Source organism: Hibiscus syriacus, unplaced genomic scaffold (genome assembly GCF_006381635.1).
Source record: "Hibiscus syriacus cultivar Baekdansim isolate YM2019G1 unplaced genomic scaffold, ASM638163v2 tig00111779_pilon, whole genome shotgun sequence".
In the NCBI taxonomy this organism is placed as follows: domain Eukaryota; kingdom Viridiplantae; phylum Streptophyta; class Magnoliopsida; order Malvales; family Malvaceae; genus Hibiscus; species Hibiscus syriacus.
In genome coordinates this window covers 870219-897037 of record NW_024063176.1, presented here as the reverse complement: position 1 = coordinate 897037, position 26819 = coordinate 870219, and the positions used below count along the sequence as shown (strand labels likewise).

General features: G+C 33.8%; 1 protein-coding gene, 1 long non-coding RNA gene and 1 pseudogene across 3 annotated transcripts; 1 reads left to right on the top strand and 2 right to left on the bottom strand.

The window, feature by feature from the left end:
• The first annotated feature begins 7727 nt into the window (after positions 1–7727).
• Positions 7728–22333, top strand: LOC120170455. 2 transcript variants are annotated; one of them, XR_005520763.1, is made up of 6 exons: positions 7728–7890; positions 7980–8091; positions 8347–8412; positions 9013–9213; positions 19276–19295; positions 22323–22333. It is a non-coding gene; the product is annotated as an uncharacterized LOC120170455 (long non-coding RNA). The 2 variants fall into 2 exon arrangements; XR_005520762.1 differs by lacking the exon at positions 22323–22333 and having other exon boundaries at positions 7729–7890; positions 19276–19311.
• Positions 11383–12943, bottom strand: LOC120170453. The gene is made up of 2 exons (XM_039178392.1): positions 12152–12943; positions 11383–11489 (listed from the first exon to the last, which is right to left on the bottom strand). Exon 1 carries the CDS (start codon positions 12884–12886, stop codon positions 12164–12166), a length of 723 nt encoding a protein of 240 aa, XP_039034323.1. The 5' UTR covers positions 12887–12943; the 3' UTR covers positions 11383–11489; positions 12152–12163.
• LOC120170454 lies at positions 20357–24968 on the bottom strand (annotated as a pseudogene).
• Positions 24969–26819: the final 1851 nt, after the last annotated feature.

Genomic DNA, 26819 nt, shown 5'->3' with positions numbered 1-26819 from the left:
AGGGACGAAAATTATAATTAGATCAAGATAATAGAATAAAGATAATGGTAGTTAAAGTGATGGTTAAGTGACGATGTTAACATCTTTCCTTCCCATTCATTTATTAATCTAAAACTTTGAAGCCAACCATCATTTTACTCCTATTATTCCCCACCTAAAATATTAACTTATCATCAACACTAATTCATTAAGGGTAAATTACACCATAGGTCATTGAATTATGCTCAAATAATCATTTTAGTCACTATATATTTCAAAGTTATAAAATAGTCATTAAATTATCAAACTATTACAAAATAGTCACTGCAGCGTTATAATAATTGTAAAAATTCGATAATTTTAATGATTATTTTGAGAAAATACAATAAAATTAATGATTATTTTTTAATAATTTAATTAATTTAATGATCATTTTGTGATTTCTGAAATTTTAATGATCTTTAATATACTCCATCAATTTAATAGGAGGTGGAAATTAGTCATGTCAAATCTATGGTGGGTCTCTTTGAAGTTATTTTGAGTAAGATTTACCTTTAGTTAGAATATGATTCATATTGAAGTTTTGTTAATGTACAAATTTGTAGTTATTTGGTGATCCTCTATGCTTAAATTAATATTTTATTATTTAAATAAAAGGAATAAGTGAAAAGAATATAGACTACCAACTTTCATGAATGTCATTTTATCTTTCAACATTAATTAATAAATTATTATGTTATTTATGCATTACATAGTAATAGTAAGAATATTATTAAAGTAGTAATTGTATTATCCATTAAATTGGTAAGATAAGAATAATAATGAGTTATATATATCCATTAAATTGGTATAATCATTTAAAATTTTGATTTTTTAAAATTATTGGAGTATTATTACCGAATTTAAATCAAATATTAGTATTTGTAAGATATCTAAATATATAAAAAATTGAATTTTGAATTTTAAATCATATGTTAAATATTTTAAAAAATTAAATATGCTAAAAGTTAAATGATTAAGGTTTGAAAGAAAATAAACTTTATATTTTATAATACGGAGTTGGATTTGAGTATTTTAATACACAATTCACATACATAATATAGATCTAAATAATGAATATTCAAACGTATCTATTTGATTTCATTTCGAATACATAATTTAAATATGTAAAAAATGAATCATATAATGACAAATATCTGAATTTGTGTGTTAACATAAGATAATATTTTAATCTTAGTTAGCATTGGATCTCAAATTCTATATAAAAAAAACCTCTCCTCTTTTCTTTGGAAGTAGCAATTACATCCTCTTAAAATTATACATAATTCCAATTCTCTAATCGTATTGAACTAATAAAATGCAATTATATTTTAATAGAATTCACTAATTGAAAAAATAAATAAAAGATTTTGAAATTTATTAAGACTAATTATCTGGATTATTGAATACTTCATTTATATTCAATAAATCCATTACTTATAATAATTACAAAATATGTCACATATATAATAATAAATATTTAGGTACAAATTTAATTATTATTTTGTTTTTTAAATAATAAATATTTGGTTGACACTTTCCTTTATGAACAAATTTGTAACTATTAATTTACTATTTCATATTTTTACATTCCATATATAATTTTATTAATTAATATAATGAAGTAATTATATTTTAATAACACTTAAATCAATTAATGCAAATGCCGACGCCTCCATTTTCACTTTTATAGAGTTTCTATCACTTGCTTCTACTCATTTTTCTGATTTAACAGAATCAACTTTAAATTAGAGCATGTCAGTCAAAGTGTCTACTGATATTGACGTGGAGAGATTTGAAGAGCGCTCTCATTTGTTAGATTTCATTGCCTTTTATCTACCGTCGGAGTTAGGATGTTAGAGGTAATGTACAAATTTTTAAAAAGAGATTTTCTTTTGTAAAGTGAGTTAGATTAAAAAAAATGAGATAAGCTATACAGTTGTAGCATAGTATTAATTATTGGTATTTCTTATATATTCTTTTGAATAAAGCTTTTTGGGCTCCTTTTTAATAGTTTAATCCTCTACGATAATACTAATAATCTCATTGTGAATTTTTTGGAGCCTTTGCTATTCCGGGCTTGTTCTGTCACGCACATTGTGAATTCCTAGCCCCGCCTATGCTTTTATCCATTTCTTGGCACCGTTCCTATGTTAATATTTGCTCCATGATTTTTGGATGTGAATTCAGTTGGAAGAGTATGAGAGTCAAATTTCCCGTGTGGAAGCTGCATTAAAAGAATCATTTTCTGAGGAGGGGAAGCAACCTCTTCGGTGGGTTAATTTGGATGAAGAAGAGTGTGATTTAGCAATCTTCCTTTCCGGAACTTCTCCGGCCTGCAAGCATCTGCCGAGAACACTCGCATGGAGAATCGCCATAAGAGAAAAGACACAGATTCTGATTTCGATGCTACTTGTAATGGAGATGCGTCTGAAGTGAAAGTTGCTAAAGATTCTAGTAAAGATGCTGAATGTGTTATCGATGTAAAAGACAGTGATGTTGCGGAAGACGACTATCGGATAGAATAAAATCACAACTGATAATTTGAGAAAATAAAAATGAAGATAAAAGAGACACAAAATTTACGTGGAAAACCCCTAAATTATATAGGGTAAAAAAGCACGGGCAACCGTAGAAGAATTTCACTATGAGAAAATAGGAATTACAACTTCTCTCGATCTACCAAGGAGAAAACAATGATAATTCTCTCTTGATAAAAAAAAGGAGAAAAACAACTCTCAAGAAACTCTATAAATTCTCTCTAGTATTGGAAGAAAGCTAGAATGCTTTGGGATGGTTTTAAAGCTAAATGAGCTAGGGTATTTATAGTTGAAGCTTAAGAACTAATTTGTAAATACCTTAAATTACAATGACTAAAATTAATTATCTCATTGCCCAAAAAAATCAACAATTTCAGCTATGCATTTGGCGCCCCCTAAATTTGAAAAATTTAATATTTTGTTTTCCTCAACTTTCCACCGAAAGTTTGGTAAGTGGTAGTGCCACTTGACTTTTCAACAATCTCTCACTTGAAGATTTGATTGGGGCAATCATATCTTCACACCATTCTTTCTACCTTGTACCATCATGTTGCTTACGTCTCTGACAGGCCACAAGAGGATCGACACCAAGTAAATTTAAGCATTGATTGCCTTCGTCATAAAATCTGCTATGTTGTCTTTGGTATAGATCTTCTGCATATCTACTGTCCCTTCTTCCACCTTTTCACAAATGAAGTGGTACTGAACTCGTATGTGTTTTATCCTTTAATGAAATGATGGATTCCTTGCTAGATGCAAGGCGCTTTTACTGTCACAAAATAGAGAAACATGCTTTTGATTGTGCCCAAGCTCCTCCAATAGCATCTTCAACCAAATTGCTTCTTTACTGGCTTGTGTAGCTGCTACATATTCTGCCTCTGTTGTGGACGTAGCCACAACTGACTGTAATTTTGAAACCCAGTTTATAGCTCCACCAACAATTTTGAACACATATCCTGTAGTAGATTTGCTTTTATCCAAATCCCTTGCATAGTCAGAATCTACATACCCATTGATTAGTAAATTTGATCCTTCGTAACATAATGCAAAATTTGAGGTCCCTTTGATGTATCTCAGGATCCTCTTTACTGTATTCCATTGCTCTTTGCCTGGATTCGCCATGTACCAACTAACCACTCCCACTGTTTGTGCAATGTCTAGTCTTGTGCATATCATAGCGAACATTAAACTTCCCACTGCTGATGCATACGGTACTCGAGACATCTTCATCCTCTCTTCTTCATTGTTAGGACTCATACTGGAGGATAATTTGAAGTTAATAGGAATAGGGGTAGAAATTGGCTTACAATCTTGCATGTTGAATCGTGACAAGATCTTCTTCAAGTAATTCTTTTGTGAAAGCCAAATCTTCCTATTATTTCTGTCTCGGTGAATTTGCATCCCTAGAATCTTGTTTGCTGATCTCAAGTCCTTCATTTCAAATCCCCTAGCCAGTTGTGCCTTCAATTCTTCAATATGATCTTTGTTGGGTCCTGTAACCAATATGTCATCCACATACAACAACAATATAACAAAATCGTTATCACCAGACCTCTTGAAATAAGCACAAGGGTCTACATTAAGTCTATTGTATCCAAGGCACATAATGAATGAATCAAATCTCTTATACCAACACCTTGGCACCTGCTTTAGACCGCACAGAGATTTGTTCAACCTGCAAACCAAGTTCTTCTTTTCTTTTTCTTCAAAACCTTCAGGTTGGAGTATGTAAATCTATTCTTCAAGATTTCCATGAAGAAAAGTTGTTTTAACATCTAGCTGCTCTAGATGTAAATTCAATGTAGCACACATTGCCAATACTACTCGAACTGTTGTTAGTCGAACCACAAGAGAAAAAATTTCATTAAAATCAATACCTTCTTTTTGAGCATATCCTTTGACCACCAGTCTTGCACGATACCTCTCTACTTGATCGTCAAAATTTCGCTTAATTTTGAAGACCCATTTGTTACCAATTGGTTTCCTTCCTTTTGGTAGTGTCGCAAGGTCTCATGTATTATTTTTATGAAGGGCTTCAATTTCTTCTTGCATCGCCATCATCCATAGTGAAGCATCTGAGCTGTTTATTGCCTCCTGGTATGTTGATGGCTCACCGTCCTCTGTTAAAAGGCAGTATGCAATATTACCTTCTATAACATAATCTGAGTGCCAATTAGGACGTCTTCTCACACGATCTGATTGACGAGTTGTTGGAGCTTCAGAACTCTATGGTTCTTGTTCATCATGAGATGGTTCTGCTTCAGAAGAATATCCTTGTTAAACTTCCTTTTCCACACGTATCCGAGTAATCTCTGACTTTTCAACGCTATCGTTGTCTTCTTTTCTTTGTAGTTTATCTTCTACAAATATAGCATCCCTGCTGATGATCACTTTGCGGGCAGTGGGATTCTACACGCAATACCCCTTTACTCCATTAGCATTCCCCAAGAATTTGCATTTCCTGGATTTTGGATCCAGCTTTGAGATTTCTTGGGAGTTGTACATCACGTACACAATACTTCCAAATACATGGAGGTTTGAATAATTAGCTAATTTACCAGTCCACATCTCCATTGGTGTCTTCAGCTCTATTGTAGTTGATGGAGCTCGATTCACCAAATAACAGGCGGTATTGATTGTTTCTGCCCAGAATGATTTTTCTAGGCATGCATCCCTCAACATTGCTCTTGTTCTTTCTAACAAGGTTCTGTTCATCCGCTCTGCCACTCCATTTTTTTAGGAGTGTTCGCCACTGTGAACTGTCTTTTGATGCATTCTTTCCTGCAAAAGTCATCAAATTCTTCACTTGTGTATTCTCCTCCATTATCTGTTCTGAAACACTTGATCTTATTTCCAGAATCAAGTTCCACTCGCGCTTTGAAGTTTTTGAAAGTTGAAAACACATATGACTTCTTCTTAATAGGGTACACCCAACATCTCCTGGAGTAGTCATCAATAAATGAGACAAAGTATTTTGCTCCGCCTATGGATATAACTGGTGCTTACCATACGTCAGAGTGAACCAATTCTAGAACACTTTTGCCTCTAGAATTTGATGTGTTGAATTTCAACCGGTGCTGCTTACTTTTTATGCAATGCTCACACAAAGGAAGTGATACCTTTGTTAAGCCTGGAAGTAGCTTTTTCTCCACAAGGACTTTCATTCCTTGTTCTGACATGTGTCTAAGTTTCTTATGCCATATCATTGCAGAATCTGAACTACATGTGGCAACAGAGGCTTCTGCTTCTAGCAAAGTCTCTCCCTTCAGCATGTACAAGTTTACAGCTATCTTTTTTCCTTTCAGCACCACAAGCGCTCCACGAAACACCTTCATGATTCTTTTCTGTATTTCAATCTTGCTTGCATTATTATCCAATAATCCGTAGGATAATAAATTTTTCTTCAGACCTTTCACGTGCCTCACATCTCGAACAACTTTAATTGTTCCATCATACATCTTCAATTTGATGGTTCCCATGCCAATGATCTCTAAGGCATGATCATTGCAACTATACACATATCCTCCTGAGACATGTTCATACTGATGGAACCATTCTCTTCTTGAGGTCATGTGATATGTTGCTCCTGAATCAATGAGCCATATATCTGCAAATCTTTTTCTGCCTTCCACGGTGGTTGACACTTCATAGCATAAAGCATCTCCATAATCTGAAGTGTTTGTGGTATTGCCTTATGGATTGGAGTTTTTATTTAGACTCCAACAATCCTTCTTCAAGTGACCCTTCTTTCCACAGTTGTAGCACTTTAAATTCTTCTTGCTCCTCGACTTCGATCTACCATCGTTGTCAACGCTTCTGCTTGTTGTAGATTTACTTGTCTATCTTCCTTGTTCTTGCGTCGATTTTCTTTTTAGAGAATAGCAGCTGCAACGTCATCGAAGACTAGACTGGTGGCATTACTGTTTGTTAAGTTGATGATGAGTTGATCATACGAATCAGGTAGACTTTGAAGTAAAAGTTCAGCACGTTATTGTTCTTCTATTGTACATCTTAAGGATGTAAGCTGAGAAAATAACGTGTTCAGTGTGTTTAAGTGCTCCGTCACTGAAGTAGATTCTGACATACGGAGAGTGTACAATTTCCTTTTAAGGAAAATTTTATTGTGCAACGATGTGGCCTCGTACAATTTGGTGAGATGATCCCATATCTCCTTAGTTGTCTTCTCCTCCTCAATGCTTGACAATACTCCATCTTCTAATGCTAGATGAAAGTTTGCCATAGCATTCACATCTATCTCGATCCATTTGTTGTCATCTGTGAAATCTATTGGCCTTTCACTAATAACTGTTAGACAACCGTCTTTCTTCAGGATGACCTTCATCTTCAATTTCCACAATGAGAAATTTCTCACATTGAATTTTTCAATATCAAATTTCGTTGCCATAGCTTCTATTACGGATAGCTCCCACTATTTCACTATCGTGAATAGTTCTCTGGAACCTTCAAAGAATGAGTAATAACTTCTTACTTTCTTATGTTGGATGATCCACCTTTTGGTGGCAACCACAAAGACAATAAGCATATATTACACACTCAAATCTGGCTCTGATACCAATTGTTGCGGAATACTGCTATCGGATAGAGCAAAATCACAACTGATAATTTGAGAAAATAAAAATGAAGATAAAAGAGACACAAAATTTACGTGGAAAACCCCTAAATTATATAGGGTAAAAAACCACAGGCAACGATAGAAGAATTTCACTATGAGAAAATAGGAATTACAACTTCTCTCGATCTACCAAAGAGAAAACAATGATAATTCTCTCTTAATAAAAAAATGAGAAAAACAACTCTCAAGAAACTCTCTAAATTCTCTCTAGTATTGAAAGAAATCTATAATGCTTTGGGCTGGTTTTGAAGCTAAATGAACTAGAGTATTTATAGTTGAAGTTTAAGGACTAATTTGTAAATACCCTAAATTACAATTACTAAAATTAATTAACTCATTGCCTAAAAAATCAACAATTTCAGATGCCCCTAAATTTGACAAATTTAATATTTTGTTTTCCTCAACTTTCCACCTAAAGTTTGGCAAGTGGTAGTGCCAGTCGACTTTTCAACAGGTGAAACTTTTGGAAGGGATAACAGAAGTTGTGGACAAGAGAGAACAACTGGTACAAGGAAAACATGGACCTCGCCAAATTTCAGTGCACTGAGAATTGTAATCGCTGATGAATATGATAACAGGAGCCGAATTGGGTTGGGCATCGACTCCACACCTAAAGAGAAAAGATCGAAGCTTTTCTTCCATAAGCAAAGGTGTGGTGATCTTCCTCAGGCCAGGGGTGCTTTAAGTTTATTCTATCAGGTAAAGAACCAGGGGAATATTTGCTACATTTCTTGTGCATGAATATTTGCCAAGTACTCGGGGAACCTAATAAACGTAATATATCGCAGTGTTCTGGCTGCGTCGGCGGGTTATTACGACATCTGCAAAGTCCAGTACACTTGCAGTTTAGTTGCTCACTGCAACTTACACTTGCTTTGCTGATAGCTATTTTTCCTATTGGTGAGTTATTTCTCTATTTCTATTCGGGTGTATTTTGATTGCGAAGTAGTCAAGGACTTTGTATGATCAAGCTGCAAGGATCAGGAATTGCGTAATACGATCGATCCTTTTAACGTATATGTTTAGATAATCGTTCGTAGCATTTTAGACCATGTTTTGGATTAAGAATCCATTGATGTGCCTTTTAACATTTATGCATATGAATTTGCACTACTGAAGGAATCTTTCTTATTGTTCTTTTAACAATGCCTGCAGTGCTGTTTGTGCTTTATTCGAGTTGAGAGCGAGTGGCTGCTATGTGCTGTTGATCAAGACCAAGAGGTAAATCTATCTCCTCTTTTATACTCGGTTTAGCAACTCGTATCTCATATCTGCGGTACCATTTGCGTAGTCGAAATGCATCAATCGAACACAAAAAATTTAGAACATCTTTGATCTTTTAGTAACTGTGAGTGCATGGTACCATTTGTTGCTGGAAGAAATGCATCGATCGAATGTGCGCGCACACTGAGATTATGACTTCCCTTTTAGGCATCGACGGTTCCGATTACATTTTAAGTCTCTCTTAGTTATGGAACTAAACAAATTAAGCCTTGATCTCATTTTATTACTTGTATTTGCAAACACCCCTGGTGAAGTTTCATCCTAATTCCGTCCTTGCTTTTATGCAATCCGGATGGTTACCGCAACCCATTTGGCTGTTGTTTTTGGTTATCGGCTTTCTCCCTTGCTGATATTTATTGCCATAAATTGCAGATATCATTCATTATATCCACGACCGTAGTTTAAATCCCTGCTTTCAGACATTCTACGTGAGATGGGCAGGGTTGATATGGTTATCGGTGACTTCGTAGTATTCTTGTTTCGTTAGACATGTCCCAAAAGGTTGAATCCTCGGTTCTTAACCGTTTTCCCCTGCAGGTGTTGGATCTATTTCCCCAGGCATCGGATTTCCTTCGGGGGTGAAGATTGCAAGCTTGAATCTCGTTCACGGCTTGTTTTCGAGATCCGGATGAAACTTCGTCTCGAGCTTGCTCGGATACGAAAAAGGATTTGTTGCCATTTCATTGCCACACTGTAAATGCATTGATGGTCTTGCATGCATATAATATATATGTATGTGTTTGAAGGATACTTTGTGGTTAGCACAGACAGCAGTCTCATGGTCATTTCCCCTGTGAGCTCAGCTGAAGCTTCATTTGCTTAAATAAATATTATATTAAGAAGGATTGCCAATTGCAGCATTATGAACTTGACCCCTACCCCTTTGCAAAGTATGACATTTGGGTGATCATTCAATATAGTCGACTAAAAAATTTCTAGTTGACGAGTCCTTTTTAAAATTCAAATTTTATTTGAAAATTTTCGAGTTAAGTTTATAAAATCGAGTCGAGTTAAATTGTTTGAGTTTATATCTAAATTTAATTGTAAATATTTATAATATTATGGTACTATTTGATTTCAATTTAAACAGTTTTTTATAATCATATATAATACGTAAATATTTTTTTATATGTGATATACATATATCATACAAAGTTGAGGGACTCGGCTCAAATTTTAAAAACAATATACTAATTAGTAAAAATCTTGAGTTATTCGAGTTTTATTTTATAACTCGACTTGAATTTGAAATTTTTCGAGTCAAGTCGAGTCTATAAAGTTACAAATTGAGTTATTTTGAGTTAAATTTTTTCACATTGAGCTGAATAGAAAAGATCAATTTTTCAAGTCGAGTTTTGTTCACCTTTAATTTACTCGAAATTTGATTTCATATTATTGTGAGTAGATTCTTTTGAATCTATAACTTGAAATAGAAATAAATGAGGTGAGAATTGGAAAATGTAGAGCTTATTTCAAAATACAAATAGAAACCATAAAATATTACCTAATCATTATACTAAAGTGGTAGTATATTGTCTTAAAATTAATAAATGAGATTAAGTTTTAAACCTGAAAATAGTATAGGGACTAATGGCATATTTAAACCTATTCGTAAATATAACTTTGGGAGGGGTCTAAATGTAAATGAAAGAAATACCAAAATCAAATCAATCTTTTGTCACATTAAAACGAGGGTTGTTGAGAATCAAAGTCATAATCATTGATTTTTATGATAAAACAATAAATTAATTATTAAGTAGCAAATCGAACAATTTTAAAATAAATATAAAAAAGGCAAAAATCCAAAAGTGACGATATTTTCAATTATAATAGTAAGTATTGCAAAATCAATGTTCATGGATAACATCTATAACACTATATTAATGTTAACTTGGAGGGACGAGAGTCTCGTGATTATCATTAATTTCTGTCCCCATGTTACGTACCCAATAAATGTACTAATCAAGTAATATCGGAGATAAATATTTTATTGTTGTTCTTTAAGATTTTGAATTCAAGCATAAAGAATGTTAGAGATATAAACGTGTAATGTTAAATGATTAAGAGTTATCTTTGAATAAATATTGTTTTGTATTTATTTCAAATATATATATATATATATATATGAGTTAAAATTCAGTTACACAATGTAAAACTCTTTAGTTTTATACAGATTTATGATCGTTGGATGACTGAAAATAGATTGTTGAGATCGACTCTTTGTGTTTTTTCCCTGTAAATATCTTCTCATTTCTTGCTGTTAATCTCAACCATATATTTTCACTCATCAAATAATTCTAAATTTATGTAAAACTAAAAGAATTTTTTATTGTGAAATTGGATTTTATCTCTCTATATATAGTATTCAGAATAATTTTTAAAATGATTGTTGAATTACTTTAAAGTTGTAAATTACTTAAACAATTATAAACTATAATACGAAATGACAAAAACTTATCATCTAAAGCATTTTTAATAAAAATATAATTACAATAGTAATTAAAAATAGTATACAATAAAATTAAAATAAATAATAACATACTGTTATTAAATAGAAGTTTTATACTACTGTATTATTGATTAAAATATTTTTTATATTTTTTATGTCATTTTCATTAGAATATTAATTAATTTAAAAGTTTTTTTTAACTCGTGCTTTTGTATCTATATTATAATCTATAGATTATATACTCATGTATATGATTTGTGCCATGCATTTCATACCCATAAATATGTATATATATTTATAATAATTTTTTAAAAATTAAGATTGTATTTATGAGAAATAAATAAATAAATAAACTAAAATGTGAAATGAATACATAAAAAATATCACCACCCATTACAAATTTCTACTGATAATAATGAATAATTATAACTATTTTTATAGTTTTCAACCTTTCAATTCAAGCAAAGTGTAATTACTAAAATACCCTCCCACTCTAAAAAATAACATAGAGATGCGGAAAAATCAACATAAGAAATGCAATAAATCGTAATTACTTTCTTAATCTGAGAGGTGTTTGGACGGAGAATGTGGGATTCCTATAGAAATGGAATTTATATTCCCCCGTTTGGTTAGTTTGAGAATCTCATTTCCGGTAATGTAAGATTACTAATAGTGAATTTTTAGGGTATATTACCGGGAATGTCGTTACCTCCCTTTCTTTAGGTATTGTTGGATTACTGGTGTTTTGGACTAAAATGTCCTTAAATTTTTATTTTTTTTTTAAATATCATTCTTCTGTCATTGAATAATAAAAATTATACGAAAGTTAAATTACAAATTTATCCTTAAATTATTTTAGATTTATAAAAAAATCTACAATTAAAATTTTATATAAAGTTCAGAGGTTAAAATAAAATTTTACCATTTCATTAAATTTTTTTATATATTTTTAATTTAAAAAAAAATTATATAAATATTATGAATTTAAATTTTTAAAGAAAAAATATAAATATTTTTCAACTTGTAATATTATACAAATATATAATAGGGACAATTTGATCAAATATACATTTTAATAATCTTTTATTCCTTTAATCAAACATGATAATCTTACATTCCTGCTACGCCAACCAAACACAAAATACAATATTATCAGTAATCTTATTCTCTGGTAATCTTACATTCTCAGTGATAATCTTATATTTCGTGATCCAAACGCACCCTCAGTAGTGTTAATTATCAGGCTTGAGGCAAGTAAAACGACGACGTTACAGCAATGCTAGTATAATCCCTGCAACTCAACGCTTTCAACAAGCCCCAGGAAGAACTCTTGTCGGAGCCCCATTTGTCATTATCAGCCGCCTTTTTCCCGTCGTCGGAAAACATGACCGACGGATTCCGACGGAACTGCCGGCTTTTTATATCATTGAGCTCCATCTCCGGCGGAAACTTAACGGATCCGAACACTAAAACATACCACTTTGGCTTGACAACTTTCTTAGGCGAAACCTCGGATTGGTCGAAGCTTTTCTCCTTCGTGTCGGAACGGCGAAGATTCTGCTTTTGAGAATCCAAAGAACGACTGATCCTAAGAAGCGCGGCGCTGTTTTTGGTGGAGCTGTTGCCGCTGCTACGTAAGTCGGAAAGCGACTCGGATCGTTTTCGTAAGATATGGTGAGTCGTTTTTCCTCCGAAAGGAACGAGTTTACCACCGGCGATTATATCATCGGCTGGACACATATCGGAACCTTTTTCGTCGTTGCGAAACTCGAAGGAGGATTCGGGTCGAGCTCGGATGTGGTTCGGACTATGCCACTGTTCATTTCGAGGGTTGATCTTGGTTTCTAAATCCAAGGGAAAGTCACATAGAGAAAGTGCTTCTGCTTCTTCTTCTTCTTCTTCTTCTTCAACTAATTGGTCTTCATGAAGAACTTGGATATCATCAGCAATGTGTTCTCCCATGGTTTTTCTCCTTTGTGCTTGAGATCAACTTGGAAGATATATATGTATGGATGAGATTAACCGTCTTAAAAACTTTTCTTCTATGTTTGGATGAGATGATATATATATATACACACACGTGAAAATAGATAATTAAAATTAATAATATGAAATAAAAAAATATTAATTAAAAAATAAATAAGAAATTAATTTTAACCGTCTATTTCTATACTTTTTTTCATATATAACAATGTAATTTTTTTAATATTTATTCATCTAACTGTTTTAAATTTATATAAAACTAAAAGAATTTTACGGATCATAGCCATATTATATATATATATGTGAAAAAAGTATGGAGATTAGGTTAAGAGATGAATTTATTAAAGATGAAAATAAAGGGGGTTTCTACAATGATAATTGTCCATATATAGCTTCTAGACTACATATAAAAGTAAAACAAATGAAGAGAAAGACAAGGTGAGCATCTAGAAACCAAGTACAAACATATGGAAGAAATTAGGGGGCCTAGTAATTTAACAACTCTTCCTATATACGGCAAGTTCTATGAAAATTGAAGTTATCGAAGGAATTTAAGAATTCTTCATTTGTTAACCTAACAAATAATCAAACTATTAATATTTTTTATAAACTGGAGTGAATATAAAATAATATATAGTTAGAGATTTTTAATTTTTTGATAATGAAGATTTATAACTCTGTATATGTTGTGGTTGAACTTAAGATCCTAAAAATAATAATAAATTCTTTAATTATTGAGATAATTAGATTAGTACCATCAAACTACCCATTATAAATAACTTGAACGATTGAAGTTATTGAATAAATAGTGATGGGTTGAATTGAATAAAAGTGAGTGGGTGGCTAACATGGTATCTTATTTACGCCCATGGGGACATTGGGCCATGGTTCTCTCTGTGTTAACGGGTGGTGGCTGATTCAACAAGTTTTCACATTCATCATCAAGAACATGTTGACATGACGTATAACATCTTGCTTGGCCATTATAACTTTGTTGTCATATCATACGTGGGATAATAAATGAAATGACACTGAGTTATTTGATTTTGATTCAATAAGAGTTTTATTAATATTTAAATTAAATTATTTTGACTTGAGTTTGAATTTGATTCGAATTTATAACGAGTTAAAGTGAGTTACTTGATACTCGTCTTGAAAAGTTCGTTAGTAACTTAGATTTTTTAATTAAATTATTAATAATATTAACATTTATACATTATTTTAAAAAAATACAATATAAGGTTTTCATTTACTTAAGGTTTAAATTTAAACTGGAGTTCGAATTTGAACCGAGCTCAAGTTGTAACTTCGATTGAGCTAAGTATGAGAATGTTTTGAGTTCAATTTTTTTTCGAGCTCAAGTCGAGTTTGAAAATTTTAAACTTGCGAACTTGAGTTGAGTCGAGCTTCAATTTTTAATTTCGAGTTTAACTTTAAACTTTTTGAGTTGAGTTAAATTCAACAATATTTGATTCGAGTCGAACTTAATAATACTCGAACTTAACTAGTTTACAACCCTAAACATTGGTGGTTCACAATGCCTAAATTTTGCTCCATCTTTCTTATTTGCTCTTACAACTTGATTTTTTATGTTTGTTTTCTTCTAGAGGAATGCTCTTTTATATTCACTAATATATAAGTTTAGAACTGTTTATGAATTGAGTAATTTATCCCACTCGATTAAATTTAATTTAGACTTAAATTTTTATCAATGAGTTGTTTGAACTAAAATTAAAAATAGATAATTCAATATATATATATATATAATTATAAAATATAAAACAAAATTATATTTTTAATTACTTTTAAGAATAAAAATTAATTATTTGAGTCGATTAGACCTGATTTATACCGTGACCTCGAAAACTTTTTAAAGTCACATTTTGACTAGTTAATACATCTAGCTTGATCAATAAAACTTTGATTTAGTAAGAATCTTGCTCACATTCTAATTTTATTGACATGAGTTTTACTCTAATTTTGATACCTCATTCTACTTTTATTAGCACAAATTTTATTATGTATATTCCACAATTACATCAATTAAAATTATATTATCTTAAAAACAATGATGTTATCACAATATAATATATTTATTATTCTCCCATAGCTGTTATTAATTTTTCTTTTTTTTATTTTTGTGATCGATAGTGATACCAGTCTTTGTACTGATTACTGAACGTCGATATTCATTATTTTTTTCTTTTTTTAAATATAGCATTTTTTATTTTTTATTTTTTTATTCTTAATAATTCTACCTTTTTTGCACGTATCCTGCTTTTATGACATGTTTTTCTCTGCCTCTATGTCATGTTTTTGGTTATTTGGTTGTTGTTTTGGTTTATATTTTTCAGGGTTGGATTTGACATCACCGTTACTGATTAAGACGACATTTATTTGTTATCATAATGATCTTCTCTACTTTGGATTATCAGATTGAATTTGAATATGCGATTTGCTTTCGTGAGTAGTGTTTTCACATCGCTCGATTCTGATTTGCGCTATGTCGATGGTCTTTCAATAGCTTTATTATCTTTTGTGGTTTGTTTGCTGATGCAGTCAGATCTATTCGTATTTATCTATTGTTCGAGTTTATTTAGTTAGATCTTTTAACTTTTCATTGTATGATCCTTGTGTGGTCATAAGTAGTTGATTTTCTTGTGTTTAGAAAATAATTTGCAGTTGTGATTGTAAACCTTTATTGTAATTTGAATATTTTTTTATTTTTAATAAAATTAGCAATTTCTATAATATATATATATATATAATAAATTTATTTTATTTATTATATATTATTAATTTATTTTAATAATCATTACTAATGTATTTGTTTTTACCATCTATTTACTAACACTGTAACACTCCAATTTAGGGGCTAAAATTAAGAAATTATAAAGTGGTAGATTTAATTTGATATTTTGAAAGAAACAGTGGGTTAAATTGCAAAATTTTAAAGTTGGCAGACCGTTTTAAGAAGTACAGGAAATTTAGTGGCTAAACTTATGATTTAACCATTTTTTTATATGTTAAATTATAAATTCCCCCGTGCACAGGTTCAGCTGAGATTTTCCAGTTTTCCCTCTCCGATCAACCAACTTTCAACTCCGATCTACTCGTCGTCCGACCTCCGATCGACGAGCCGAAACCACCATCGTGTTCGTTGACAACCGAGGAACAAAACCCTTCAAACCTTTCGTCATGAATCATCGCCGTTCGTCGTTAATTTCAGTCGGAAGTATCGTCGGTAATAACCTAATTTCAGTTGGTTTTTCATCGATTCACGACGATCCGAGCATCCGTTTACGACACCTCCCGCACCATCGTGTTCTTTGCATCATTCCGAGTCTGCTGGTATCATCCTTGGTCTCAGTCGACGGTGGCGCGTGAGGAGGTGAAGCGGTCAAAGTTTCCGATTTGTTGAAATTGAGCTCTCCGCCGTTCAAAATTATGAATTGAGCTTTGTAAGTATCTTGGAATCGCTCAAAATAATTTTTAAGAATTTTTCCGTGATTTTTAAGCAGCCAGAAGGGGCCCCACGTGCCCCCACGCGACACCACTGCGCGTGGGGATAGTTCGAATGACCGATTTGACCGGTTTTGGTGAATAGTTGATCGGTTTGACCGATCATAAGCCGACCTGACCCGTTGACTGTTGACCGATGTTGACCATTGTTGACCAAAACTTTTGACTGGCTTTGACCAGGCATTAAACGACCTTTGACTTTGACCGAGTATACCTATCCTGACATTTTTCGACGTTCTAAATCCGATTCCGCAGTCCGTTTTTCCAAATTCGAACCCGAAGGCCTCGATATTGCCGGTCAAACCCGTTGACTTTCATTTTGACCGAAAATTCCAAATTTTTGAAAAGTCATATTTTATGCTTTCGACGTCCTGAATCCGAATCAGAAGTCCGTTTCACCAAATTCGAACCCGGTAAGTTATTTTTCACTGATTTATCACCCGATTCGATTCGTTTATCGTAATTAAGCTCCGTTTTTTATATAATTTATGTTGATATGTATCTGAGGAATTATTGGAAGTTAAATTGAAGATCAAAGGCGTTCGAATGGAATTTTATGGTCGATCAGTATTGCACGGAAATCTAGGTAATACTGTACTACCTCTTTATGCTTTATGGAACATGTGAATATTGGTAAATGCATGATTAAGATAATGTTGGTCTCATTTGTGTAGTTAATTAGTTTCTACACTCGATATGAATGTGGTAGAAATTTGGTATCTGAATACGGATCGAATGATTAATATAAGAGATTGAAGGGTTGTTCGAATTAAATTACAAGTTTTGTGTTTAGTGATAAAGAAATCAACCTGGATCTGAAATTTATAATTTATTTCATCAAAGGTTATATGTTAAAGGTACTTGGATGGGAAATTATGAGAATATTCTAGTAGGGTAAAATTACAAAAATACTCTTATGTTATAAAAATACAAGATTTGACTATGGAAGTTGGATAAGAGGTTTTTAAAGACATATTGATATGATGAAACTACTGATGTGCATAAGAAATGCTAGTTTTGCTTAGAAAATATAAAATAACCGGTTTTTAACCCAAGAGGAGTTGAGCAAGATGCTAGAAGTCTGTTAAGGAATCTTTTCAAGATCAGAGAATGTTGGAGAAATCAATTAACCATAGGATCTTTAAATTATAATTATTTTCGTTGAGAGCTAATATCGAAATTATCTGGTTAAGAAATTACGAAAATGCTCTTGAGAGATAAAATAGTCTGAATTGACCCTGAATGAGAAAGTACTTTGAGGATTTGTACTTAACTCGATTAAGTACAAATTTAATTGTTAAGATCCTATCTTTGTACAGAAAAATTCATGATATTCCGTTGTAAAATCTGAGAAGACACTTGACCCGAAAATATTCGAATAACGAGTAAATACTTGAAGAGTAATTTATCGAGGGTATTCTGCTGTCAGAATTGTTAGAAAGAACTAAAGTAAATGATAAGTTTGAATTCAATAATAAGATCGGACGGAAGAAAATGATTGTAATACATTGGATCTGTAAAATGACCAGAATAGCCTGGAATGGAAATGATCAAGAATATCACCAAGCTCGGGAATGATTGGATATCCTCGAACTCTGAAATGAATAAAATAAAACTGAATACAAAAATTACCAAAATAACCTTATGGTCTAAACTAAGCAAATGTCTTAGATTAATTAAGGAATCCAAATAAGCATAGGTATTGGACTACCTTTAAAAGTAATGAAAAACATTTAATTGAGTATATCAACCCTAAAGCTATGTCAATATCTAAATGACATAGATATTACTGGAACGTGTATTCGTCTTCTCAAGTTTGGCTCGATGATAAATTTTGGAATTATTCAGCTCAGCTCAACTCTAGATCGCATTCAGTACTAAGAATTGGACATTTGTTCGACAAATCAACCACGAAGACCAAATTGAATGGAACGGAAATACAACATGTATATGAAATTCAGGAACGTTTGAATTACTCTGGAAAATCCCGAAGTAACTGGAATGAACATGACTGCTAAATGAACTAGGTAACTTCAATGATTGAGGATTTAGTAAGTGATTTGGATAAGTCTGAAAACTTTGATGAGTTTACATAGTGTATAATTACAATGGGTTATGAACAAATTAATCAAGTACGTCAGCATTACATGATATTGTGAAAGCGTGGAAATGAAATTAAGAATATTTGTTAGTCTCCTTAAGATATGTTCAATGATGACTCAGAAGATGATCTATGAATAATAATATTTGGTATTAAAGAGTAAATACCATGGAAGGTTAATAAATTGACAAGTTGATAAGTATTGTTTCTGGGAGCTATTCATTTGGAGTTGTTCGATAAATTGATTAATCGACATAGATTGTAAATGTCCTGAACCTTCATTTCTTCCTTACCAGCTCAAGTCATATTCTGAATAATTGATGATTTTGTCAGTTATTGAACTCTTCCAATAGTGATTCTGAATTCCGATATTCTATCGGTATACTGAAGATCTGTGTTTTTCTGTTTGATAAGATTATACAGTACCTCTGAATAATATTTGTAAACTCTGGTGTGTTCTCTAATTATATAAATATTTTATCTGATTTCCGACTTGAATTCTGTTCTGATAGATTACCTGAATTCTGTTCTGATTTCTGATCTGGATTCTGTTCTGATATCTGATCTGAATTTTATTTTGATTTCTGATATCTCCGTATACCGACGGAGAAATGTTTTATCTGGGGGGTTTATTGTTGGAGGAAGATTATCTGCAGGCTTCTCGGCTATGTGCTCAGGGCCTTACTGGTTGTGCGGGGTGTATGGTTTCGGGGAACCTACACAAACAGATTGTGAAAGAATGGAGGTGTATATATATATATATATGTTTTAAAATAAAAATCTGTATCTTTTTACTGGTTTTATGGGAACACACTAGATAACATATTCTGATCTCTTAAATTCAGTTATCCGAAATATTTCCATCTGAACTGAAAGCTCATTGTCTGTTACCACCTGAAATATCAATAGGATCTCTGCTCAGCATAAAAATCTGTAAATGTTCGGAAACAATAAGGAAATATATATTTATCTGTATCTGCACGTTCATCAGCATCATCTGATAGTTCTGTATTACTGAACTTTCCAAAGTTCTGTATTACTGAGATTTCTAAAGCTCACTCTATTACTCATCTTTTCAGGTTAAAAGAATTGTAACAGTGCATCTATCGACTTCAGTAAGGGAGTTCTTTCGGCGTTGTTACAGAGTATGTTACATGTGATTAGGATGCATGTAATTATATTTTGATTTATATACGATTCTGGAAATCTGTTTTATTTTTAAATAATGATAACTTTTATTTTGTACTCATAAATGATTTTATGAATTTACAAGTTTTAAGAAAAGTTTTAAAATTTTCGCTATTTTTACAATAGGTCGCTCCTATAGCCCTAATGTGACTTCCCGGATCGGATCGGGTTAACCACATCGGTCTGGGGGGTTACAAACACAACCAACCTGGGTTGGATAAGGTTAAATTTTTTATCGATCCGAATAAAACTCGAGTATTTTATCCCTCTGTTCATATTATCCGACTTGATCCGAGTTCAAGGAGGTTCCACCCAACCAAATTTTTAAGATAACTCACACTCAACATGGCACAATTATATTAGGAAAAATAATAACCTGTTTTTTTTTTTAAAAAAAATAGAGAGATATTATTGTAATTATCTCCAAATGTATAAAAGATAAATATACTATTATATAAGATTTTTCATCCTCCCAAATTCGACCTAACCCGATACTAATCCCAATTAAAAAGAAAACAACTCTATAAAATTTGATCAAATCAAAACCCATCGAATTCGAATCCTATATCCATCCCTAGACCAAGCCCTTCACATCAACATTAATTTTGGATGAAGTCAAAATTCAAGAGCAACATATACATGCAATGCATGAAGTGTCATTTATCAACTCTTTCCACAAAGCAAGCAATCACTTGAAATTCAAACTTAACTCTCAATTCAGAAACAATACAAGTTACTACGTTGAGACTAACATTGCTTGTAACCCGGACCTCCTTCCTTGGCCGGTTGATACAATAAAACTAATACTCAACCAACGAAATGAGAGTCCATTGCAATGGAAGAGTTAAAAAGAATCACAGACCTCATTACTTTCGATTCAATACAATGCGCAACGAATTTAATTTCCAATGCTTTTTAAAGGTAATATTTCCCTCCGGCCTTTTCCGTCCGAACAATACGGACATTGCTTGTGTACGTATAATTTATAAATAGATATATAAAGCAATTTCTTTCTGTATTTTCATGGTGTAATCATCACCGTCAGAACAATGCATATGTATAATGGATAAATGGATGTAAAAAGCAATTTCTTTCTCTATTTTCATGGTGTAATCATCACCATACATCCCGTAGATACCTGCCAGTAGTTTGCAGATTTTTCACCATGCTCTCAGCCTTTGAGCTGTCCAGACATCCCTGAAATCGACAAAGTTCGGTGCACCGAATTATCAAAACAGGAAAAGTTTTCAGGCACCGTGTGCATATATATTCGTTTTCCGAACTTATAGCATCGGAATGAGAAATTGTAAGAGTTGCAGTAGCTTTTTGTTTAATCAAATTGCCTTCCAACATGGCAGCAGCTGGTAATTATTGATATCAGCAATTATAGTCTCGGATCCGCTTGTAATGAACATACCTGCTCTTGCAAAATAGTGTGTAGAGTTCGATGCACATCTCTAGCCATGCCCTTGGCATCACCACATACATATAGGTAACCTCCCTGAGAAATCATGTTCCAGATGTCCGAGGCCTGGAAAGAACGCGGAAATGTGCTTAGAGGTTGAAATTAAGGGTACTAGAAAGAGAACCAAAACACACAATTCGTCCGAAAAAAAAATTGTATCCTGCATTTCATGATGGTAGGTGAAACCATGTCCTGTACCTTCTCCATCATCTTGTGTTGCACGTATTCCTTGGTAGGCCCCTCGCGTGAAAAGGCAACCACAAGCTCGGAAAGTGCTCCACTGTGGACAAAGTGGTTGAGCTCGTCTTCATAAATGTAATCCTGGACGAAATAAAATTATGTAATGAATTAAATTCGTAGTTTAGTTACAAATGTATCCCTAAACCCAACAGGCTGGAGATATGAAACTTATCATGGGGCTGGAAAGTGCATGACTTACCATTTTCCTATTCCTGCAGCCGAAGAACAATACCGATGGACCTAGATCGGATCCAGCTTCTTTCAGGGCAAGTCTTTCCTGAAAAAGAAAATATGAATAATTAGTTTACAATTTCTCTCAACATGATGAACATTGAAAAGGTGATAGAATTTGCCTGAAGGAATCCCCTGAAAGGAGCCAGTCCAGTACCAGGGCCAATCATGATAATTGGCACTTTAGGGTCTGAAGGAAGTTTGAAGTTCGACTGCCTGACAAAAATAGGAGCCCAGCTGCAGTCATGGCTTTTATCCGACGGCATGGAACTCTGAAAGAAAAGGCAAATGGGGATAAAGATCATATTAATACTATTATTCAATAAAAAAGACTGAAATACGACAGGGACAATAAACATCAAAGCATGGCAACATGGGATTAGATATCATTTATCTTCTCAAAATTTTCATCTAAGTTTCCATCAACTTCAATGGCTGCCTTGTCTCGACTATAAAAATGAGAAAAAGGAAACATGGTGAACTGAGTACCTTCATCCAAGTTGAACAAACTCCTTTGTGAGTACGACCTGTTGGTGTCTTCTCATAAACTAATGCACAAGTTACATGAATTCTAAATGGTGCCATCCTGTAAAACATAATTATAGATGGTAAATATGTTCACATACATTTAAAAATATTAGAGCTAGAATAAAAACATTAAATTGAAGATGGTTGAAGTGTTCCTAAACGAGAATATCTCATAATGCTACCGACTTATCAGCTATTAAACATTTTTTCACCTTGGCGAGGATGAGATGGAATAGTATCTAGGCTGCAACCGTGGGGCAACAGCGGCAAAAAAAATGCCAAGTGGAGGCCTGGCTGAAGGAAATTCAGCCATGACCTCAAGGAGGCTTCTCTGACTTGCAACCATCCATTGTGCATATTCATCCTGTATAAATGTCAGAAGGTGCATCATCTTACAAACAAGCCACAAATACATAAATCGATCTATAATAAAAATTGACTCCTCGAACCTTTCCAGCAGGCGATGCAAGGTGCCTTAACCGATCAGCTTCAGTTGGATCAGAGGCATGAGCTGCCAAAGCAAGTAAGGCAGACTGGGAGTTGTATGCATTAAAGAATTAGCTTCATTATTCAAAGAAAAACAAAGAAGAGTTCTTATATATCGAGAACAAGAAAATAATTTAACCTTTTTTGGTGAGCTCAAAAGATCAGCATATCGTGCTATTGCTGTCTTTAGAGTGCAAGGTAGGAAAGGAGGAGGCAAAGAACTTCCACCAAGTGGAGTGCCATCCTCTTTATCAGTATGAACAGAGAAATAGGTGTTCGGTGATAGTCCCAACAATCTCAATGCTTCCTCTACAACTTCGTCTAGATTCTCACAGTAAACACCAACATGATCACCAGTTTCATACCTGAAATGATGTTAAAAGGAAAACTTGACATTAGAAGCACTCAGCATCTGATATAAAAATGAGGATAGATAAAAGCAACTTACGAAAGTCCGGTGCCAGCAATGTCAAATTCAAGATGGGTGCAAGAACGATCAGATGCAGGAGTATGAAGCTCCTTCCTTACAGCCACATTAGACCTTTAAGTTACAAACAACAAAACAAGTTAGTTTTCATCAAAGAAAAATACTAAAAAACTGTCACCAGGATATCTGTAAAAACTATTCTTGTATACCTGCATGGATGTTGAGCATCATAAATAGTATGGCCATTTGCATTGCTCCAGTTTTTATCCTCAACAGGTGCATTTGCAGGATCATAAAATACAACGCGGTATTCCAAAACAGCAGCAGTGTATGGAGTAGAAACAGTTTGTTGCATCATCTTCATCACGCAAAAGCTGATCCAACTTGGGCCACACAGATTCACGCCTAGAAGAGCAAGATGATTCAGTAAAGGGTAAAGGTGAAAGAATGAAATAAATTTTTATTCAAACAGATAGGAGGTTCTTAATACCAAGCCGTAAAGTCATCTTCAATGCATTGGTCATCATCTCCGAGACCCAAAGGAACTAGGCGCTCCGCTCCTGCAAATAAAGGATAATGTCGGACTATAGGTTCATAAGTAGTGAAATTTGATGAAGACATAGATGAACCAACGATAAAACAATCTTTTACAGTTTTACTACATGGACCCAAGATTTTATCCATCTGTTCATAAGCAGGGAGGATAGAAGAAAAATTATGAGCATACCCTGCTCTGTAAGAATGTCATCAACCACCTTTGCAATCTTGTTAAAATGTTCATACTGTCTGTTGCCAAGCCCAAAAACTCCATACTTCATGTTCTGAAGCCATTCTCCCGCTCTTTTCCCTAACCAATCACACATTCAATAATTCAATAACAGCTAATTAAACAGAATCTAGTAAACGGCGATTATCATAATTTCGCTAAAGAAAATAACTCATATCATCATCCCAGCCTCAATTAATATTTACCTCAGTTAACCATTTATAGAATCTAATTATCAGTTATCAGCGAATCAGTGAAACAAGTTCTAAAAATATACATATAATTTATACACATAAGCACAGCAATACAAATATAAAAGTATAATCCTAAAAAGAATTCAAAATAACTCACGTGGCTAGGAAGAAAAATGTCAAACTCTCCTTCATCATCTTCTCCTCGTATTCATCATCATCGGCCGCATAATCATCCTACATATAGTACCCCCCCCAAAAAAGGTTCAACGGTTAAAATATCTAATTCGAGCTAGAAAACTTAAACAATAAACTAAATGAGCTCAAAATTAAACTGACCAAATCTACAATTTTAAACGTCGCCTTATCATACCGTGCTTTTGCCTCCTCAGCTAGAGCCTGAGTCAGAACCAAACGCAAATCACGATCGAGGAAAAATAAATTAATGAACAAAATAAAGAAGAACTACAAATAAATGGAATGGAACCTTGGCGAATCCTTCGGCGGTACCGGTTTGCGTACCGAAGAAGACGGTGACCTTCTTCTTCCCATCATCAACTTCTTCATCGAGATCTCTAACGATCAAAGGCTTAGGAGGAACGATTTGCTTAGGTTTCTGAGAACCGGATCTACGCCAGACTAAAAACGACGACGCAGCCGACGAGCAAGGCGATGGAGGTAGTTAAAATCATAACGAGCTCTTTGTTCTCGAGAAGGATGGTGGCAATCTCGGCGTTGGAAGGGTCCATTTTGGCCTTGATTAACGCTGACAACAGATCGAGCGGCGAACTTTCATGGAACCTGAAGATGAAGATGAAGGCTCCATTTCTTCGTTGTGTTTTGATAAATTTTTGGAGGTTGTAGATGAATAAATGGAGGAGACGAATTCTGAATCAGGTTAATGGGAAACGGCGTGTTGGGAGGTTGGTGATAGACGTGGAGGTGGGATTAAAAGGGTGGCAATTGGCCAACCAGCAAAGCCAGGAAAGGAAAGGAGCTTTGCTGGTTTATTTTTTTTAAATTATTACCTTTGGCTTCAGCTTTTGGCCATTTTATCGAAATATCACTCTTACTGGAAATAATTACCTGTCAGACATATTTTCTCTTAATTTTATCGATCTAGCACCCTTTCAGACAAGGCGCGGATCGTCACTCGCTAAATAACTAGCATATGAACCCTAAGTTAGATCTACAAACATGGAACTATAATATCCGTCATGAGGGGTCATATAATTAGACGACGATGGTGTATATTTTGGTATAGAAGTGGTGGCGTCTGACTTGGCTACAGTGATATATGAAATGGTTGTGGTGCCATCTGATATGGTTGTTGTGCCATCTGAAATGGTTGCGGAATGTACAACGGTGCATACAGTGGCTCTTATGAAGGTTCTGGTGCTGCAGTTAAGGACGAGCCGAAAGTGTCTGCTCTCTGTTCACGAGTCGGGGGACGATGATGTTGTGATTGTAGACATCTTTGTGCTTCCTCGGAAAGTAGGAACGATTTCTCATTCCTGTTGAACCACTCATAATAACCATCCACAACCGAGTAATGATTCACATAAGGGCAATTCGTCCACGTCTATCATTTCATATCATTACCCACTCATAATGCTTCAGCAGCCAGTCGACTTCTTTTTTGCCCCGTCTATCTATGATATGCAGATCGTCGAGATCCTTAGGTGCTTCCGGAATAGATTGTACAAAACTAAATTGGCGGAGCACGCGATCAATGTGATGTCACTCGACAATAGCATAACATATCAGAGGGACCACCGCCATCCAAACATCTAATAAGCCTCTAATGTGATTTATGATGTAAGTCCTCATCTCTTTTGTAACATCCCAAAAAGTGGGTTGATGACTAAAATGTAAGTTTTTGAAACTTTGCAGTCAATTTTGAAGAATTTTTTTTAAAAAAAGTTTAGGGACTTTAATTGAAATATCTTTGTGTATGATTGAATAACAAAGAAGTAAGGATGGAAGGGTATAATGGATATTTGATAAGAAATGAATTAAATATCTCAATTTAGGGGTCAAATTATAAGTTTCCGAAACTTATAGTCAGTTTTAAAAGTTGCAGGAAATTCATGGACTCAATCCTAAATTTACCCATTTTTCTTAGATGTTGAAAAATAAAACTCCTTTCCCCGTGTAATATGGTTTTCTCCATAAACTTACACAAATGTTTTCCCCAATTTTCATTTCTATCGACCTACTTTTGTAGTATTGATTCTCCATCATCCGACTACCGTTTGTCGATCCGACACCACCAATAGACTTACCATTGAACTGTGAACAAAACCCAACCTTTATCCCATTGTGAATCGGCATTCGCCATAAAACTCAACTGGAAGTTTCGTCTGTTTTAACTCGACCGTCGGTTGTTTTCGTCGATTCCGGTCGATCTGACCACCCAATCATTACATCTCCTACACCATCGGACTCATCGTCACCGTACGCTCAAAACCTGATCGAAATCGTCGTGTCGTTGTGGCTCTATCGTCATCACTCACCGATCCCCGTTAGAGAAGTTGGTACATTTTAAAATTATGTAATCCGTTATGTTTCGTTGAAAACTAATAATTGCATAAGACTCCTGGGGGTGTTGATCTACAAATCTGGAAAATTTCATGTCGAACCGATGATCAGAGCCACCGCACGCGCCTCCCCTTGAGAGTGGGAGTCGTTTGTTATCCATGGGAGCCATTTGAGCCGAGCCGCCTGGACCGTTGATCGCCGTTGACCGTTGACCGGCCGTTGACTT

Excerpts from the sequence above, each read along its gene's own strand:
- LOC120170453 (XM_039178392.1), bottom strand. The coding sequence starts at position 12,886 with ATGGGAGAACACATTGCTGATGATATCCAAGTTCTTCATGAAGACCAA.